General features: G+C 37.9%; 1 protein-coding gene across 1 annotated transcript in view; it reads right to left on the reverse strand.

The window, feature by feature from the left end:
- The window catches only part of LOC140245312 (plexin-B1-like), a 64,112-nt gene that overhangs the window by 21,513 nt on the left and 21,718 nt on the right, over positions 1 to 20,881 (reverse strand). The window contains exons 18-24 of the mRNA XM_072324898.1: positions 19,328 to 19,481; positions 15,434 to 15,519; positions 14,119 to 14,229; positions 12,868 to 13,031; positions 9,978 to 10,125; positions 9,148 to 9,291; positions 8,033 to 8,110 (exon numbers count right to left, since the gene is read on the reverse strand). Coding sequence (XP_072180999.1) covers positions 8,033 to 8,110; positions 9,148 to 9,291; positions 9,978 to 10,125; positions 12,868 to 13,031; positions 14,119 to 14,229; positions 15,434 to 15,519; positions 19,328 to 19,481 — 885 coding nt within the window. The remainder of the gene's footprint in view (positions 1 to 8,032; positions 8,111 to 9,147; positions 9,292 to 9,977; positions 10,126 to 12,867; positions 13,032 to 14,118; positions 14,230 to 15,433; positions 15,520 to 19,327; positions 19,482 to 20,881) is intronic.

The raw sequence follows: 20,881 nt of genomic DNA on the forward strand, positions 1-20,881 counted from the left end.
CTATTGCCATACTCTGAAAATGAATTGTTCTCGCGCTCCGATTCGCAACATTACCGCTCTGTACGGCGCGGGCCAGTCTGAAATAAAAAGAAGAAGAAAAATTTGTTAATCCGGAAACGACATCCTTTCGGATTACTAACCTTCGTAAAGATGAATATCTTTCCATCGTCGGACTTATTTAACTTTGGACTGAGATTTAAACCTTCGGAATAGCGAACTGCAGTAACAATAATTTGCTACTATTTTTTCACTGACATTTCGTGAAGCACGATGCGTTTCGGTAGTTTGAAACGTGTAAAATGTTGCGATGTCTTTCCCCTGCTAGTGCAGACTAAGTTCGGTCACGGCGAAAGTTCCGTTACGAAATAAAAAAATATGATTCTTAAAGTCTTTTCAACAATAGCACGCTTCGGTATAGATTTTTATGCGTTTAAACGCAGTTTCTAGTTTCGTACAGAAACCGCAAGTCTTTTCTGCAACGCTCTTGCGTTTTAAATACAGCGTTGCTTGTGATTTGATGGACTTGCATTTGACTTTTAGAATTGCGTCTAAACGCAATTGAGTTTAAGTTTCTTACAATTTTCTAGTGTCGGATGATTATCAAACGCAAGTCTTTTCAGCGTTCCGTGTGATTTGATGGACTTGCATTTGATTTTTGGGGTTGCGTTTAATTTTTAATTTTGCGTACGAAGTAAAAAATAATACAGGTCTTTTCAACAATAACTCACTTCCGTAGATGTTTAGAGATGCGTTTAAACGCAGTTTCTTATAATTTCGTACAAAAACTGCATGTCTTCTCGGCAATGCTCTTGCGTTTAAATACAGCGTCGCATGTGATTTGATGGACTTGCATTTGATTTATGGAATCGCGTTGAAACGCAACTGAGTTTTAAAGAAGTTCCCTACAATTTTCAAGTTTCGTACGATTATCAAACGCAAGTCTATTCAGCGTTCCGCGTGATCACAAGGACTTGCAATTGCATTTGATTTTCAGAGCTGCGTTTAATTTTTAATTTTGCGTACGAAAAAAACAAACAAAATAATGCAAGACTTTTCAACAATAACGCACCTCCGTAGATGTTAAGAGATGCTTTTAACCACAGTTTCTAGTTTCTTACGAAAACCACAAGTCTTCCCTGCAACGCTCTTGCGTTTGAATACAGCGTTGCGCGTGATTTGATGGACTTCATTTGACTTCAAGAGTTGCGTTTCAACGCAATTGAGTTTCAGGTTTGTACAATTATTTTCTAGTTTCATATGATTATCAAACGCAAGCCTTTTCAGCAACGCACTTGCGTTTATGTGCAAAGTTGCTCGTGATTTGATACACCTGCATTTAATTTTCAGTTGCATTTAATTACATGTGGTTGCATTTGATTACTTTTCTAAAAACGGGCCCAGGTTTCTATTAACGCTTCGGAATAATTAACGTTAGAATATTCGGTTAAACAGAAACACCTACACGTGTATCATGTTCTGATAATGATTTTCTACTAGGACCTTTATGTGTACACAGTTTGTGCGTTTTGAGAATAACGAGCAGGAGAAAAGGGGGAAAGTGAACTGCTTTGGGTAGGCAACTACATGTAATTCTCCAAAGAATGTAAATGAATGTATGCCCTTTCATTTCTGGCGTACAAGACAATGGACGCATGGCGCGAACGCTACCACGCCGTACACTAGCGAATTACCGACTCGCGGGAAAACAATTCTTTTTCAGAGAATGGCGATAAGATTTTGAGCGAAAAAAAAAATATGTCGACTTAGACGAGGGAATAAACACGTATTTCAGCTCAGTTGGCACTAAAAAATCAGGTCGACTTACGCGAGTTGTCGACTTCTAAATGTCGACTAAGACGAAGAAATTTTCAAGGAATAACAAAGGCAAAAATCGGGACTTTTTTATCGTGTCGACTTTACTGTACTATAGCTCCATAGTTTCAGCAGAGCCAGATGTGTATGCACCTCCCTGGTTTCAGGCAGGCAGCTCTCATCAGCTAGCTCTCGCCAACTCCAGCACGTGTCTCCATCAGCATGCTCGTATTATACAGCACGGGGTTACTAAACATAGCCCCTGTTCCCAGGCCCCATGCAATTGACACGATGTTTACGACCCATTCAGCGCGTACGCAAATTCCTTTACCCTGCGGTTTTGCCTGGCGGCAAACCTGCTTTGAAGTTCCTGGAAATTTCCACCAGCCTGTTGCCTGGCTGGCACGGCCATGGGTGTCAAGTTTCCGTCAATCTACCTAGCTATTGTGAATGTTTTTCTTAATACACTTGTCACTTCATTACACACATTTTGCTTCACCTGAGAAGCTGCTTACAAGAGTGGTCTCACGCTCATGTAAGGGGAATAAATACTCTTTCGGATATACTTTTTGATTACGCCTCTCGTCGACGCAAATTAAGGTAATCACAGCGTTACTGACGCGTATAGTGCGATGCCTTTGGTGGTTTCATTTGTTTGCTAATTTGTCCGTTTTTTAAGCTTCCATGAAATCAACTGTGTATAAGTGTTCCGCACAAGACAAAGGGAAGACTTAATCCGGGCGTTCCCGAACGCTGGCTACATGGAGCGATGGCTTCGTGGTCGATTGGGTGCAGTGAAGTTGACGCTATTGTGTTCGAAACAAAGGCACTAAACAAAAGACTTTGAGCGTGTTTATACAGAGAAGCAAAATACGCGCTCATGCCGGCTCATGCCGGCTCATGCGAGAGGACCTCTCGAATTTTGCTCTGTATAAACACGGCGTATGCCGGCATACGCCGCCAAATGCAGGCTCATGCGAGAGGTTCCGTCCGCCACCTTTTGAGGTGGCCGATGCGAGAGGAGCCTCGCGTATTTTGCTGTGTATTTATACAGACGACCGAAATTCGAGAGGTAACCGGAAAGCGTGTATTTTAATATCTGTTATGATCGAACCACGTCTTCTCCTTCTTACTGAAAAACTGGATTTCAATTGATCATTTGGCCGGGTGGTTGTCAAGAGGAACGTTACAAGAATGACCTTCAAGCTTGGTGGTCCTGATGACTTTGCCGGTGCCATCTTGATTTTTCTTCATTTTTACCCATCATACAATAAACTGCACTGCGAACGTGACCTATGCTTGACCCCAAAATTCGAGAGGTCCGGTTTAGCTGAGGTCCGCTCGCATCGGCTCGCATGAGCCGGTATTTTGACTTCTGTATAAACACGAGAAATAAGCGCTCATGCGGGAGGTAAAATACCGGCTCATGCGCGCCGATGCGAGAGGCTCCTGTATAAACACGCTCTTTTAGGCTGGCGTTCCCGAACGCGGACGGCATGGGCGCATGCCAAGCTCGAGCCAAGCTGGCTACTTAACAGATAAGAAGGCATGCCGGACGCGGGCGAACGCTCGTGATATTAAATCTGTTGCGCCTAATACATGCATACATCAAGCTAAAAAAAAAAAAAAAAAACCTTCAGGCATTGCATAAATATAAGGAAAGTAGTGATATTCTGAGGAGTTGACCTTGACCTTTGACCCCTGACCTTTGAACCATGACCCCCAACTTCCCTAGATAATCACTGCCCATTGAAACAAGCATATACTAAGTTCCATGAAGATACCTTGAACCATTTGCGAGATATGGAGAAAAACATGAATTTTCAACCTTTTTTTTCACAAAATAACCTATGACCTTTGACCTTTGACCACGTGACCCTAAAATCCAAACAAAGTATTATCCCCCCAGGATATACCCTCATACCAAGTTTGATGTAAAACCACCACACGGTTCTTGAGATATCGACAAAAACAAAACGGGACGGACGACCCGAAAACATAATGCCTCCGGCCACTTCGTTGGCGGAGGCATAAAAAAGACAAAAAGCAAAACAAAACAAACATAACTGGATCCACAGCTATGCTCATACATGTAATGCATATAATACTAATAACAGATACAGTGTATCAGATGTAAGACAGTAAATCAGTAATCGAGAAGTATCAATATTGACGCTGACTTTCAAGTCGTCACTCAAAAAAAAATCACTCTTCGCGAGAGATCTTGGCGAACACAAGATGCACAATCTAGAACTGAAGTTAGCCGACTAGTACTGTGCAAAAGGGGAATTTACGCGAGAACTAAACTCAAAAGCGTAATGATTTTTGCGACTTGTGTGATATAGGAACTACATTTTTCATTCAACTTACCACAAATAATTTGTAAATTATATATTGCCCCCGATTACTTGAAAGATTTGTCTCATGATATAAAATGGCATACTTTAGTCTGTGCGTGCGCAGCAGGTAGGTAGGGCCTGGCCACAATCACTCATGTTAGTCGTAGAGCAGATTATTTTTAGCGACGCCGACAGGAAAGTCCACATCTACACTTACGCTTCCGGACATGCGATTTGTTTCCAATTAATGTGAGCTGTTGGATATAAATCATAAAGTATTTCCTGTGAGTTTGGTGCCATTTGGCAAGGTGAATTTTGAGATATCTACATGGATACGGAAGTACGCTAGCACTATAACTACACCAGCGCTGGGATCGCAAAGCGGCGACACTGTGTTAGAATCTACGTGGTCAGGCCACTTGAGATATGGGTCCTAGTAGGCCTACTGAAACAAACTGTTAGATCTAACATTAGTCCTTGGCGTACATAATACCACTATGAGATTTATCTCGACTACAAAACATCGGAAATCCATAAAGCAGATACCTTAACTGAAAAATTCAGCACAGGAACAACAGTGCCTGCAGGACAAGGGTCCAGATCTAGATCTGGAGTCTGGACTTTCGTCTGGACTTTCTTCAAGTTCTGGCAGCAGGGGTATGTGTACTATAACATTACGCTTTGCCTTATTAGCGCTGTGCACATAGGGCCTACAGCTGCAATGTCGACAGTGAGTGAGTGTAGGGCCTAACGTTACTCATCAAAACTTGGACTGCCACGTAGAACCTACTCCTTGACTGCTCAGTAGTCCTAGTCCTAGTTCTAGTATTTCAGAGTCTATGTGTACTGGGCACCGTTTTCATCTTACTAAGCGTAAATTGTGCGTGCCGTTGAAGAGAGTCTATCTACATTTGGATTTAGATTCACTCAGCCCTCATCTACGTTAGATAGTTTGAACTGGCGAACCATCGCTCGATCATGATCATCAATGCATAGTAGTGTAACATTACTTACACACAGTCTTCTATGGGCAGCACGTTCGGATAACGATGCCAATTTCATTTTGCATATCTGGAATTTCCCCACAAGTTTTATCTAAATAAAAAGCTGTTGAAGAGATTGCTTTTAAAGATTAATAGATATTGTTTAACATGTTTATTTTAGCTCCATATTGCAATTATACTAAATAACAGCTTTTGCAGTACTTCGTGTGAGATTTCATCAGTAAATTGACATCATGTAGTTCGTCTTGCCTAAGTCGGAGTTGTTCACCAAGAGCACCCATGACGTAGGCCAAATTGTGTGGATCGTTCCATGGCTTGCTCGTTTCCATGTTTTTCAAAAATTCATTACAGGCTTATCCTGGGTTATAGAATCCTCTCTTTCCAGTAGTAGGCATAAAAAAATGTAGATTAGAATTATCAGACAATTAGAAAATGTCAGTACAGTTTTCTTTTAACAAAATTAAGTTTTAGATGGCCTGAAGGAGTAAACTTCATATTTTTCCAAGTGTAGCAAATTCCCTCTACACTTTGGAAAGTAAGATGATACAATGTATGTATTATACTGATATTATCAGTAAATCCACCTGCACATGAACTTTCATTTTTACTGCATACTAAATAAGTAATGGTATACTTGGTGTACATACCATAAGCTAGTTTACACACATGAATCTGATTTTTACTGCATACTTGAATTCATACATTTCAAATGCTTGATCTTGTGTTGTTATTTGAACAGGGTCAAAACAATTAATGACTTTGATGACAATGCATACACGGCATGACTTTAAAAACAGGACAAACAATTGAACAAAGAGTTTTCTGAGTACTTGGCACTGGTCATTCTTATACAGGGAAGCAATTCAACAGATCACAGTTGTAAAAACATATCTACAAAAACTTCCTCCACAACCACTAGCACTGAGTGAGAGTATCGAAAGCACCGCAGTAATAATTGCTAACAGGAAACACGGAGTGCCAATTATACTTCCTAACTTCCCTCTTTCTGCAATGGACTTAGAGGAAACCAGCATATTTTTACATGTCTACACTGTCATTAGTATGATGGTGAAGTACAATTTTTGTAAATTTCAGGCAGGGTGCAAATAGCAACGTCTGGATTTGGATTTGATGTGTTTTGCTTTCTTTTGTTTTAAGGAACTTCAAAGTTTCATATACTTTCGCGAAATAGTGACATTAGTAGCAAACCACACATTTAAAGGTCCTGTTTACCTTTGGGAATAGTGATTTTTTTTTTAAACTTCAAGATATGACATTCAATACATATGTGTAGGTCTGTTGTACCACAAAACATCCTATCATATACAACTTTTGCAATAAAGCCTAAAATACAAGGAGATACCTGTATTTTTCTCAATAAACCATAACTGTAGACAGTTTAGTCTGGAAACATTTTATTATAACTATTGTTCACATTTTCTACATTTAACAATACTTAACAATGATTTTCACAATTCAGATTTTTACAGTAGTTGTTTCTACCCCTAACTCACATTTTAGAACTATTTTAAAGCACTAGTGCAGGTTTTTTGTTTCATCTGCAAATGGTGAATTATGCCTTTAAAGTTAGATAAGTTTCAAATTCTCTGCTCTCGGCAAATGCACTGGAATTGTGTGTTTCTCTTTTTGTCTCCTTGGTTGACTGACTCATTTGCAATGTGGATTTTTATACTATGTGCTGTACATTTTTCCTCAAAAGTAAATTTGTATTGTGGCTCTACAAATCAGCTTCTTTGCTGACATGGCAGCCCTAACTGTATTTCTAATCAATCAGATTGAATTGAATTGAACTGAGCTGCTGATATCATGCAGCTTAGTAAAACAATATTACACAGCATTCTGAGGGCTGGAAAATGCATACACATGTTGGGTGGAAAACAGTATTTTTTACCTTTCCTGCAATAAACATGTAGTGATACAATATGGGGAAAAACAGTATTTTCCATAAAACCTGCAGATTTTTGGCAAAAAAAAAAAATACAAGGTACAAAATACTGCCAAGAAAGTACCACGTGGCATTCCTATGTCATGGCCACACACAGTAGTTTCCAATTGACCTGTATATAAATATCCACTTTGTACATGTTGTAATTCCCTTTTGGATATGAGTAGAATAATATAGAAACTAATATCCTTCACACAGGAAATGTTGACTGTGTTGCAATGTCCCAGAATTTATTACCTTATACGGGCACAAGGGTTGTAGCAGCTAGATCATCTACCAAGAATGTAACCTCTCTGATATTTTTAGACACAAACCACGGGCAAAGTCATCAGCTGATGACATCATTACTTAAGCTAATACACATTTGTGATTGCAACCAGTATCACTCTTTAGCAAAAACATGTATGACAATTCAAAATTCAATAACTTTGATATTTATGCCCGATATTGATAGAAATTTTGCCATTTTCACTCTACTTTATTCATTCAAATTAACTTGAATGCTCTGTAGACTACATTAACCACTTCCCACTGAGTACTGAAACCACTTGGGAGAGGAGATAAGAGGGACTTTAGATGAAGTGTGTGGCAAAAAATCAACCCATTGAAGACTAGTCCCGAGTATACTCCAGCAGCTGTCTATGTGTACATAGTATGTCTACGTGTCATAGCAAAATCAGCCAGTCCACAATGGGCTAAGTGTGATATCCATATCGTTCAAGCATACACTTTTGACGAATACTGCCACAATGCAACAATACTAATGATTCCACGCTTGATTAAGCTTGCGATGTTGTGATTACCTGTGAATGCTCATGAATCGGACTATTGTGCACTTCTAAAAAAAAGTCAGAGTACAAAATGTACATGTTGTACATGTGACAATGGTTTACAGCACATGCATCACTCACCAGATCTTGCATGTCCGGCTTGGCAAAGTCATACAACTCTTTCAGAGTGGCAGAACGACTGCAGAGTCCACTAAATTCCTGTTGGTTGACAAAAGTAGCAACAACAACAAAAATAATGGTCACATCATCAGACACAAAGATATAAGAACTCAATTTGACTCTGGTAGCATATTGAAGCTACATATGCATATTACATACAATCCTTGTCATGTATATCATAAATTTATGGTAAGAGAACTGAATTGTTGGAGTGGACATACAGAAAACAGTCTTTTCAGAAAAAAAAAAACAAAAAAAAAAAAAACTAAAGATAGAAGAGTGCTTGTGGCTCAGTGGATATGACCATAAATCATGATGTCCATGGTTCAAATCTCCTGGCTGACTGAAAGATTCATCTGATAGGGACTTGCTGTTGCATGCTTTGAAGTATTCAATTCTTTTGCAATTGCAGTCTTGTGAAAAAAATCCAATTGAATTAAATTAAATCAATCCATCAAATTTTTTTCCTTTCTATGTTCAGACTCTTGAGTTTGTTATTCATTTTCAGCGTACGTTCCACAGAAAGTACTAACTGCCAAACATAAAGCAAATTACTTTCAATTAGTAGTTTTGGTGTGTGTTATCAGACAAAACAATGGACTGAATTGGGCTGACAACAACTAGTTTTAACATTTAACTCACTACAGGCAACCAGGTTTTCAGGGCTAAATTACAGAACGACTGAAAAAAAGAAAAAATCTCCACAGGGCATTACTATACACTATCGGACTTGGCGACAAAATCTGCCATTACCCCGTTATCCCACACGGCTACACATATACTGTTTGGGAAATTAGGTTAGGCACTGTGGCCGGCTCCTAGGAGAGGTCTAGGGCAATTACCCCCTGGGCAATCACCTCAGACCCTGACCCTGACCCTAACCCTAATCCTAATCCTAATCCTAAACCTAACCCAAACTCCAACCCTAGACCTAATCCTAATCTTTGCTCTAACCTTATTACTAACCACTATTTAGCCAGGGGGAAATTGCCCTCGGGGGGTAATTGCCCTGATACGGTTGACACCACAATCACACATAAATAGATCCTTGGATTGGTCTATACGTCTGAACTCACCTGCTGTATCTTTCCAAACTCTTCGTGTAGACTCTGGCCAAGAGAGACTCCGGGCTGGGTGGCAATGTCATCATAGAAAGCCTCAATCAGTTTGATGTAGCCAGGAAGATCCTTTAGGTATACTAACCTACTCAGAGAAGGATCCTGGAATGCAAAGTATGTTTCATGGTCAATATAAATTCTGATTTCTGTTTCACCTTCCAGTCGATCAAACAATATTTGCTTATCGCTTTCTTCAATACACATTCCGCCTAGTATACTACTCACAAAAATGTGGTATTCCAACATCAATATGGAAGCAAAAATTATTATCAGTGTTGGGCTCTACAAATACATAACAATCATGAATGCAATTATTACAATTGACTTCCCTACTTCTAATTCCATCTCTTACATATTTCATTTAGAAAATGTTATTTCTGTCAAGATTCTGAGCAGCAAAAGAGAATTTCCACCAGGTTTTCAAGTATATACAGACAAACTTTACTTGCATATCAAGGGGCATACATGTACATTTCGTTGGGAAACTGTTATTATGAGCCTGCTACATCATGCTGACACAGCACAGTGAGTACATCATACAACTGTAGGTATAAACTTGAAAACAGCAATCTGGTTCTATTCAGATTTTGATTGCAGATGCCTTCATGGCATCTTTTTTTTCCCCCCAAGATTGAGATAAATCTTTAATTTGTTGTACAATAAAATTTTACACCAGGTCTTTTGCCTCCAAAGACAATGAAATAATTTCAGAGCTCTACTTGGGTGCAATTCTGCAATCAGACAATCTTATAAGAAGTCTGTGTGTGTGCCCATATAAATCTCTTCACCTGATTCTTTTCTGGGATGACATTCTTGCAGGCATCGTCCAACATGTTGGTGATGACTGTGATGCATTGGTCAGCTGGCCGACATTGTCTCATGGTGAAGATGTACGACGGGTGCGAGAGGGCGGTCACCCAGAAACGCTGTGAAAGACTTTAAGGTGGACAAATAACACCACTTCATATATACAGTTACCTCTCATTGCACTCTATTAAAGGACAAGTTCACCTTCATAAACATAAGGACTGAGAGAATGCAACAATATTAGTAGAACAATCAGTGAAAGTTTGAGGAAAATTGGACAATCGATGCAAAAGTGATGAATTTAGTTATGAAATTTTTGTGTTGGAACCGCTGGATGAGGAGACTACTACAGCTTGTGAGTCATATGCGTACAACAGTATAAAGAAAATGTAGAGAAAATTCAACATATTTTCACTTTTTTCGCATAATAAAAGAGCACTTGACTTGCCTCTTTCTAAAGGCAGGGGGAATAATATTACCCATAACATATGTCGGTAACGAGTCAGGGGAATGTGTACTTTTTTCAATAGATGAAATTTTGTGAAATTCTCTTTATATTTTCCTTATATTGTTGTACGCATGTGACATCTAAGTTATTCATACACTGCAGTAGTCTTCTCATCCAGCGGTTACTGCACAAAAACTTTAAAAATTCATAACTTTTGAACGGATTGTCCGATATTTCTCAAACTTTCAATGATGTGTTCTTCTAATATTGCTACATTCTCTCAATCCTTATGTTTATGAAGGTGAACTTGTCCTTTAAAGTCTAAAATATATTTTCAGAAATTAATGTTGAGTGTGGTGTGGTATTGATAGATATACAAACTCTACATCTCATCAAATAAATAATGCAAGACCTTTTAATTGTCTACTGATCGAGAGTCCACATTTAGTCACCCTATACACATCATTCCACCGCAAAAAGAAAAACATTTGCAAGTGATCATTCAGAAGCACAGTTTGCCTGCAAACCACTTAACTGCTTTGGGATGGCATTCATAAGTATCATGGTTGCCGCATACAAAAGTAATAACAGAAAGAAAGTGAAATATTTTTTCTCCAAGATAAAGAGGAAATGTACACTTGTAACTAGGAAAACTAGATTAAAGTCAAATGATTAAATTTTGAGCAAAGACAAAATTTCACTTTGAAGTACTTTAGCAGTTGAATCTGGATTTCTGTATCAAAAGGATCGCAACCTTCTCACAGATTTTGCTGATTGCTTTGTATGAAATTGTCTTGGAAATTACTTTATCGGCAGAGGCTTGTGAACAATGATACATGTACTCCAATATTGTGCTCCATTTGGCAGAATAGTTGTGACTACTGTACAAATACTGATCTCCTGAAGCTCTGTTTTGTCTCTTGTATGATTCTTTGGAATATTTGAAAAAAATAATTTCAATACCAACAGGAACTGGAGCGGAAAGACATCTCGATTGGAAGTTGTGTTTTATATATGCTGCGACTCCACCTCCCTTTCTGAACTGTATTGATTTCATTACACTTCACCCCCTGCCCATATAGCAGGTTGAGACAACATGTATTAACCCTCTGTGTGTTTTGAGCACTGATTAGCACAGAGATAGCATAGCATTATACACTCTGTCTGAAGTCCCTAGCACAAAAAGGGTTTAATCGACAGGAATTCATTAATCACATGATGAAGGCAATGGGTTGATAACAAACACTGTGTTCAACAATGGCACATGACATCTCTTCTGGGTAAACACTTGAAAAGGATTACTGTATATGCCATATATTTAGCGAGTCTAAATTTTTTGCGAATCGAGACTTCCTCGACGATTTCGCGAGTGGTTAAATCCACGATTGTGGAGTGCTGTACTGAACAGAGAAATGTATACGTGTCCGTCACATTCATATTGGATTCAGAGTCATCATTTTCATGTGTCTCTAATTTCATGAACAGCACCTGACTCATGAAATTTGCGAAAATAAAAATCTTGGGAAATATTCAGCGTATATAGTATTTGCTTTTGAAATAAATGTTTCCATTGATGGGCAGTCCGTCACACATCTGACTTGGTATCAAAATTGACCTTCACCATACATGTACATGTACATTAAGTAGATGCTTTACAGAATTACAGCCATTAACATTGTCCTGAGAACATTAAGGATTTTTGAAACTCTCACTACACACCGTGCTATGGCACCAAATCACTTTTGATTTTGATGATTAATAATTTCCTCGAACGATAAGTCAATAAAATACTGTCAATAAACATTCGTTGGCACCCTCATATATAGTAATCACTTGACAATTAAATGGGAATTAAGTACCACTAAAGGGCAATCTGTAATACATTAATTTTCAACATAACTGTTATGACATGTCAAGTGACACATTGGTACATCTTACAAATTAGCCTGTTGTTTGCTTCTAATACATGTACAGATGAATATCAAAACATTTAAATAGCACAAAATGCATATAATTGAGCAATAAAAGCTAATACTTCTAGAGTTTCGGTGGGTCAAATCCAAACTCTGTCATCTTTCATAAAGTCTGTAATTAATCAGAGATCACATATATGGTGCATCGTCACGCTACCCGTAAAAAGTTGGAGATCATAAAAGGATGAAAAATGCAAGTTAAGGCGACTTGGCAATATAACATTTACAGTTTTCACAATTTAAACCTTATTTTCATTGTAATGAAACTGGGAAATCAAATATAAATTCAAAACTTAGCATCTGGCAAATTCATGTCTGTCAAAAAATAAAAAAATTATTTTCCTGACATTTTATGGCTTTGGTGATGATACATAACAAAACTTCAATATGACCTGTAACTGCAGTCACACATGCATCATAATCAAACAGCACCTCCCACCATAATTGTACCTGTTACTCTTCCATCGGCTGGCCACAACTTTCTCATCATCTCCACAGTGCTCACCAGCGAGGGAGTCAAAAAAGTCAAATAGATATTTGATGGTGACGGGAGTGTCACTTGGTTTCCGGAAGACTGCGTCCAAGAAGTCATCAAGGAATCTGCTTATGGTAGACTAACAAATAGAATAGGAAAAGAACCAGAATGTCAATCATGACAGTCTGACTAGTTGGGAATGAAAAGCTCACACAGTGTTATCGATATACAGTAATAGATTGATTGACATCTGGCTCAGCATTCTGTAACTCCAAGTAAAATGTTTTTAAAACAGTTTTTAATTTTCTCTCCTTACAAGGTTTGGTCATTTTCTTTTTTGTTCATGCCAAATTTCCACAACACCTGAAATATTGCATTTATCAAAATGATATCCCTACAAAATGGGCAATATATCCTTGCAAAATATGTATGCATGCACATAATTTGATAATATAATCTAATAATACTTTAGGTAAAGAGTGCCTGCTCTGGCTTTATATTTTCTCTCAAAATTTGGGACTAAGCTATCAAGCTACATGGTAAAAAGGAGATTCAATGGCAGTGAAACAATGCATAATATATATTGCTATGCTTTTAAAAGAGTTGTTAAAGGAAAACAAAACCCAAAGAGAAATGTGGATTGAGTGAAAGCAGCAACATTAACAGTAGAACACATCAGTGAAAGTTTGAGGAAAGTCGGACAATCAATGCAAAAGTTATGAATTTTTAAAGTTTTAGTGTTGGAATTGCTGGATAAGGAGACTACTTGAGTTTATGACATCACGTTTGGACTACAATAGAAAATATAAAGAAAATTCAACATGCTTTCACTTTTCTAGCGTAATGAAAGAGCACTTGACTAACCGCTTTCAGAAAGCAGGGGGAATAATTACTACCATTAACATACAAATGTATGTCAGTATCAAGTTGATGGAATGTGTGATTTTGATGAAAAATACATTTTTTTGGAATTCCCTAAATATTCTTTATATTATTGCCCACACATTGTACGTCATAATCTCTAGTAGTCTCCTCATCCAGTCATTACAACATCAAAACTTTAAAAATTAATAACTTTTACATCGATTGTCTGATTTTCTTCAAACTTTCACTGATGTGTTCTACTAATGTTGCGGCTTTCACTCAATCCACATTGCTCTTTGGGTTTTGGTTTCCTTTAAAGAGTTTTAGAAGTGAGTGAGTGAGTGACAGGACTGCTGCTGTACCTTCATGATTAGGAGCTGAGGTGCACACATGTTCTTGTCTAACTGCTGCTGGAGCTGGAACGTTGATCCTCTCTCATCATAGGCAGGTGCAGTGGTGACGTCATCTTTAACCTGCCGAGGGAAGAAGGATTCCAATATCAATAGACGTGTTTACCACTAATATTCCCACGTTTGGTGTGCATTTCATAACAAACATTGCCAAGTTGGCCTTGCTTCACTAAGGGCAGCTTTACCACAGGCTGTGAATTCAATCAGACAACCCATTTGTCAGGGCTTTGACGTTACAGAATGATTGAGCAGAAAATGATGATGATGATGATGATGATGATGATGATGATAATAACAACAACAACAACAACAATAATATTATTATCATTATTATCATTATCATTATTATTAATATTATTATTATTATCATTATCATTACCATTATTATTATTATTATTATTATTATCATTATTATTATCATTATTATCATTATTATTAAGGCCAACCTACACGAACTCTTCGATAGTCAACTTCTGGTCTCTTACATATTCCGTTTTCTAGGAAATCTTGGGGGGAACGAGCTTTCGTTCACACTGGACTAACACTGTGGAATTCACTTCCTCGTGAGCTGAAAGACTCAAGCTCCATAACATCTTTTAGGAGTAATTTAAAATCATATTTGTTTTGTAGCGCATTTTGAAGACCAGTGCCTTTTGAAGACAGATTTTCATGTCTTCTTTTTCAACTTCTTCTATTACGGTGTGCATGTATGTACTTGTATTTTCTGTCTTTTTGCTTTGATGTAAAGCGCCTTGAGCATTTAATCAGAGTGGAGAATGATGCTATAGAAATTGCACGTATTATTATTATTATTATTATTATTATTATTATTATTATTATTATTATTATTATTATTATTATTATTATCATTATTATTATTATCATTGTTATCATTATTATTATTATTATTATTATTATTATCATTATTATTATTATTATTATTATTATTACTACTACTACTATTATTACTACTACTATTATTACTACATACATACATACATACATCTTACAATTTCTACAGCGCCACTTTACACAGAAGCAAAAAGACTGAAAATACATTGTACTGTCAAAGAAGAAGAAGAAATTAATGTCTGTCTTCAAACTGCATGGTTCACGAAAGATTGATTCATTCCAACTCATCAATCTACACCAGAAAACAAGAACGCACGCAATCTAACTTCAATATCACCACTGGCAAAGATGACTGCATAAGATTTCTACAGTACTTTCACAGCAGTAGTAGCATTGAGAGGCTTAATGTACCCACCAGATGCCATAGAGATTGACTGGCACTAGCAAGGTCAGCCTGGCTGTAGTCACGGTTCCGAGTATCTGCGGGACTGAAGTCCAGATCTGCAAAGACAGCAAACAAACCACAATCTATCAGTCATCCATCATCTTTGTGTGTGTCTGTGTGTCTGTCTGTGTGTGTGTGTGTATGTGTGTGCGCGTGTGTGTGCGTGTGTGTGTGTTGTGTGTGTGTGGATGTGTGTGTTGTGTGTGTGTGTGTGCGTGTGTGTGTGTGTTGTGTGTGTGTGGATGTGTGTGTGCGTGTGTGCGTGTGTGTGTTGTGTGTGTGTGGGTGTGTGTGTTGTGTGTGTGTGTATGTGTGTGTGTGCATGTGTCTGTGTGTGTCTGTGTGTACTCTTCTAAAACAGCACTGATCTCATTGATTTGCCTCCTTCACAAATATTCTCACAGGATAACTAAATGTGGCTATGAATCAAAATGACACTGTAGATATGAACCAAAATCCTGAACTATAAAAACAACATAAAATAAAAAGTACTACATCAACGGACTCAATAACACATTCACATTACAGCCACATAAGAATGACACTTGATGCTGGTTTCTATATCTATAAGAGTACTTGTTTCAAAACTAAAATGTGATACAAACATGCACTTACAAACATGGTATGTTTCATTGCCAGGGATGTAGGGCTGATACTGTGTTTCCCCTTCTCCAGTTTCTGCATCACGGACTTGCCAAACTAAACCAACTCTGCAGTCGTCATGGAGCTGGAAACAAACAGTGTAACTCTTATGTTATTACGTCAAATCGCTGTTACAATCTGAGCGTGTGTAAATATCAGTCATTGCAGACCTTCCTTTGAAATGGACTTGTAGGTGAGGCATGTAAAAAACTGGATATGCTTTCATTAAAAACTATGCTACGAATATTTATGTATGTGTATAAATTACAATTTAATGTTGGTGCATATCAAAATGTACAGGTGAAAAACGGGTATTTTTTTGGGGGGGGATTTTTTTTTTTACCAAATTAAGACAAAAGCCATTCATGCAGCACTAACACAGAAACAACCAACATCAACTACTCTCCTACTAAGATCAATCGATATTTGGAAAATTATGTGGTTACTGATTGATGAACACTGCATATAACTATCAATGACTTTTAACAAAAAGGGCTGCAGTTAACAGATAATCAAGAAAATACATTGTAGTTTTTCATAATATTATTGAGCATAAACCATCAAGGGAGTTGTATTAGATCTTCTCCTCAGATCATTTGCATCAGGTTGTGACCTTTAGTAGTATTCAACAAAAACATGTAAAAACTGAATACAACAGGAGATTTAAGCTTCTGCCAAGGTTTAGGCTGGTAGAAGCTTGAATGTCCTAATTGTACTATCTCCCCAACTGATGAAAGTTTTCTGCATCATGTGAAAACTTGTATTCCATAACTTTCTCACTATCATTCCAATTCTGATAAAACTCCCTTCATTTTGTTGGTCTTCTTTTATGTTTACTCCACAATAAAAATCAACTAAGACTGGTGAGGAATCTGGCTTGAACTATGGCAATTTTGTAACCGTCTCTGGATGCATACACAAGCACAGTGTACATACACAAGTAAATGATTGTGTATATCACAGAATGTCAGAATGCATCTTACCCCGTAGCTCTTGATAGTGTTCAGCTGTATGCAGGCGCTGTCGGATGGATTGTCTCCATCTACATCACGGAGGACCATACTCTTCCCGTTCTCAAGGTACCAAACTGTGTGGATGTGGTACAGAAATAGCACACATCTTGTAGTCAATGATCACGGAGCAGCATGAAACCTCTATAAAGTTAGCATAAGTTATGGCTCTGGATCATATTGTAGTCAATGTCCCACTTAAACTGAAGCTGTGGTGTCATTTCCATTGGGGCACAGTAAACTTTTGGAGTCATACCGAATTAAAGAGGGAAATTTTCTCGTTTTCTTGGCATGCTTCTTGTGAACCAAAACAGGCACTCAGAATTTCTAACGGTCTACATCAAAGGAAAAAATTTTTACTGCCACTTATTAGTGGGCTTGATATAATTTTGACCAACACTTCACATAACACAAACTTATGAGACAGCAGAAAATCACAAAATGAAGTTAATACATGTATGCCTTGTGTTGATGATTAAGCATTTGTATTTCTGCTTCCAGTACTAGTATGACAATACCGGGAGATTGACCACAACTACGGCAAGAAGTGAATGCAAGGCTCTTTCTACTGTGCAGTGTATGTTTTCTGCCTAAACAGGAAACTCTTGTGCTCATTAGTTCAGATCTTATCCCAATACACACTTCCTTCCCTTTTGGGTCTTGAGGGTCAATTGCATGGCTACCTACTGTCTTAGATACAGGGCTTCTGGGCATAATATATTGTTTTAGCCGGAAGAAAACAACATTCTCTAGCACAGTAAACTTACTTGACCTTTGAGTTTAGAGTATGTGCTTTAGGGGTGTGGACACTTAAGCAGTTAGGTCCTAAAAGAAGTTTACTGCACAAATTATAATGTTGTTCTCATAGAATTGAAAATTCCTAATTTTACTGTGTATTCTGTCTAAGTGAAAAATTTGATAAAACTGGTTAAATTAATGAAATTTACACAAAGCTTGAAAATAACAAAATTTGTCAGTGTCAGACAGAAACATTAAATCTAATTTTTTACAATGTACCATTAATTTAAGGATCAGTAAATGAATGTAGCAAAATAGTGGCTTCAGAGTTCAAATAAAAAGAAAAAAAAATACTCTACCCTGAGCAATGTATGATCAAAATAATGATCAAAAGAAACAGCACAAAAATGATAGAATGTGGTTTCTGGGACTGTATGGGCAGGAGTCTGTGCAATCTAACAAGTATCAAGACTTTGAGAGCAATACTTCATGTACATCTGAGGGGACAGAGGATTTCGCCTATGATCCCTGTATTCACATGAACACACTCTAGCAGATATGGAATGTACAGGCAATTATCACCGTCTTCCAGGAACACTCTTGGTTATATATAAAATGCATACAAAGTAGGAAATTATCATATTTCTTTGACTCTTTAGTGTGCCACATTCGCACATCCGACTCAGTCGATGGCGTGCCAACTTCGCATATTCCACTCAAACACACAAACCCGCCCAAACGGATTGATAAATCACCAAATGCCACAGTACAATGAAAGCGTTTTTAGCGATTCTGTTCCTCTCGTCCACAGCTTGCATTTTATGTGGTGATTGACTAACAAACAGCGTTTCATACTGGATTTGTGTGCAAATTCTAAGTTTCTGTCACTGCTTTGTGTGCATAAGTCATACATTTACAGTAATGTAGCTACTGGGCATTTGAAAGAAAAACAATTGTAGATTTGTCGTAGAATTTACATCAATGCAAAGCTTAGCATTTCCTCTACAACTTTGCTCACTTCGTCTATAATTAAACATAAATCTATAAAAGTTATATAGATTTTAAAAACAGAATGTTTTCCCAAAGCATGACAACGTTGGTGTCTCAGAAGAATGTGGCACACAGAGGGTTTCCACCATGGCACATAAAGAGTTAATAACCCATACCATACTGAATTCTGAAATGCCCATAGACTTAATACGCAGGCCATCAGGTTCCCGTATGGAACGGGTTAAGGAGTAGGGGCTACCAGAGGTCACACAACACTGGCCCACGTGGCCTCGCAGGGCCAGAGACCCAAGATCGCTTCACTTAACCCGTTCCATACTGAATTCTGAAATGCCCATAGACTTAAATACGCAGGCAACCAGGTTCCCATACGGAACGGATTGAGGCAGGCAAGCTACCAACTGAGCCAGCTCGCCACCCTATTTGAACAATTTTGCTCTAAGAGATCACCAGCTTTATTCCATACCAAGATCGAGGTCATGAGCCCTGCACTGGTTGACAAAGTGCTGCCTCCTGTACTCGGCATCCAGAATCTTCTGCTTGGCTTGGGTGATGCAGTCCACATCCAGCACAGTGACATAGCTTGTCACTCTATTGTCCTCACCAACTATAGCAAGAGCCTGTTACAGTTTGACACAGAATCAAAGATGCAGAATCAGAGAAATGGAGACAGACAGACAGATACACAGAGAGAAAAAGTAATCAGGGTAGGAGAGAGACAGATATATATAACAAACACAGCGACAGTAACAGACAAACAGACAGAGATTCATACACACACAGATGCAGACAGACAGACAGACAGACAAAGACAGAGACGGACAGACAATCAGAAACATACAGACAGGAAGAGACATACAGAGATAAACAGAGAGAAAGTGAGCGGGGGAGAGAGATAGTTATGCACAAACAGACAGACATACAGACAAGACAAACAGAGAAAGTGTGTGCATGTGTGTGCATGCATGTGTGTGTGTAAAGTATCCTTGTGTCATAGTGAAGACATGCATGCATACTGGTGTATATATATATATATATATATATATATATATGTGCATTTTGAGGAAGACAAACAAAAACAGCATTGCAATTTATACCCCAGAATTACAGCACCAAACTCATGGATTTGATTTTCAGTCTCAAATATTCCTTCTTCTATTTTTTTTTCTTCACATACATGGTCTTCATTGTGATGATGCTGTCAAGCTAGAGTGAATGCATTGCATTTCTATGCATGTTGATATTACACTTCACTTCAATTGGGAAAGATGACAAAATGATTTTTGACAATTGACCTCTTGATGATGGACAGCAATGGTTAAAATCACCTCACTTGCTACACACTGCTCTAAATTAACAATGATGATGGAGTTGTATAAAGACTCTAAGATTTCGCTATGGTACACATTCTCCACAGATTTACTACAAAAACATTCAAGACCAACAATAAAAAAACACATTGACCTGAAACAGTGCATGCTATTCCTACAGAACAAAAACAGAGTGTGTTTATACAGTACCTCATTTTTTAGAAAGTGAGACACACAGAATGGAAGCCTTATGCTTAAACAGAGACACAAGTGGAGGTGTCATATTGCTACACATGCTAGATGTATTTACCAAAGCTGAAAATGTAGTTCTCATGTCCTCCTTTTGCCTATATTTGAAACAGCCCTACATACATGTAGACAACTTTCTGATCGAAACTGTTTCACTACACCAATGGCAGGCAGTTTTTATTAGGTTTTTGGGAAAAAAAACAAAACCCCCACTTATTACTTTTTATTGCATTTACCTCATCAAAATTCACATAATCCATGGACTACATTGAAGCTACCTTTGCAAATCCAAGCCATTACGTGATACAACTCCCTCCCCCCCCCCCATATCAAAATAGTGTTATAATACTATTTTCTTGTAATTTAAGAGCTAACATCCTAACCACAATATGTACATGTATCCCTTCTCTTCAGGTCACTGAAAAGTATCACAATATTGAAACCAAGCATCCAGTTACTAC

This window comes from Diadema setosum, chromosome 2 (genome assembly GCF_964275005.1).
Source record: "Diadema setosum chromosome 2, eeDiaSeto1, whole genome shotgun sequence".
Lineage (NCBI taxonomy): Eukaryota > Metazoa > Echinodermata > Echinoidea > Diadematoida > Diadematidae > Diadema > Diadema setosum.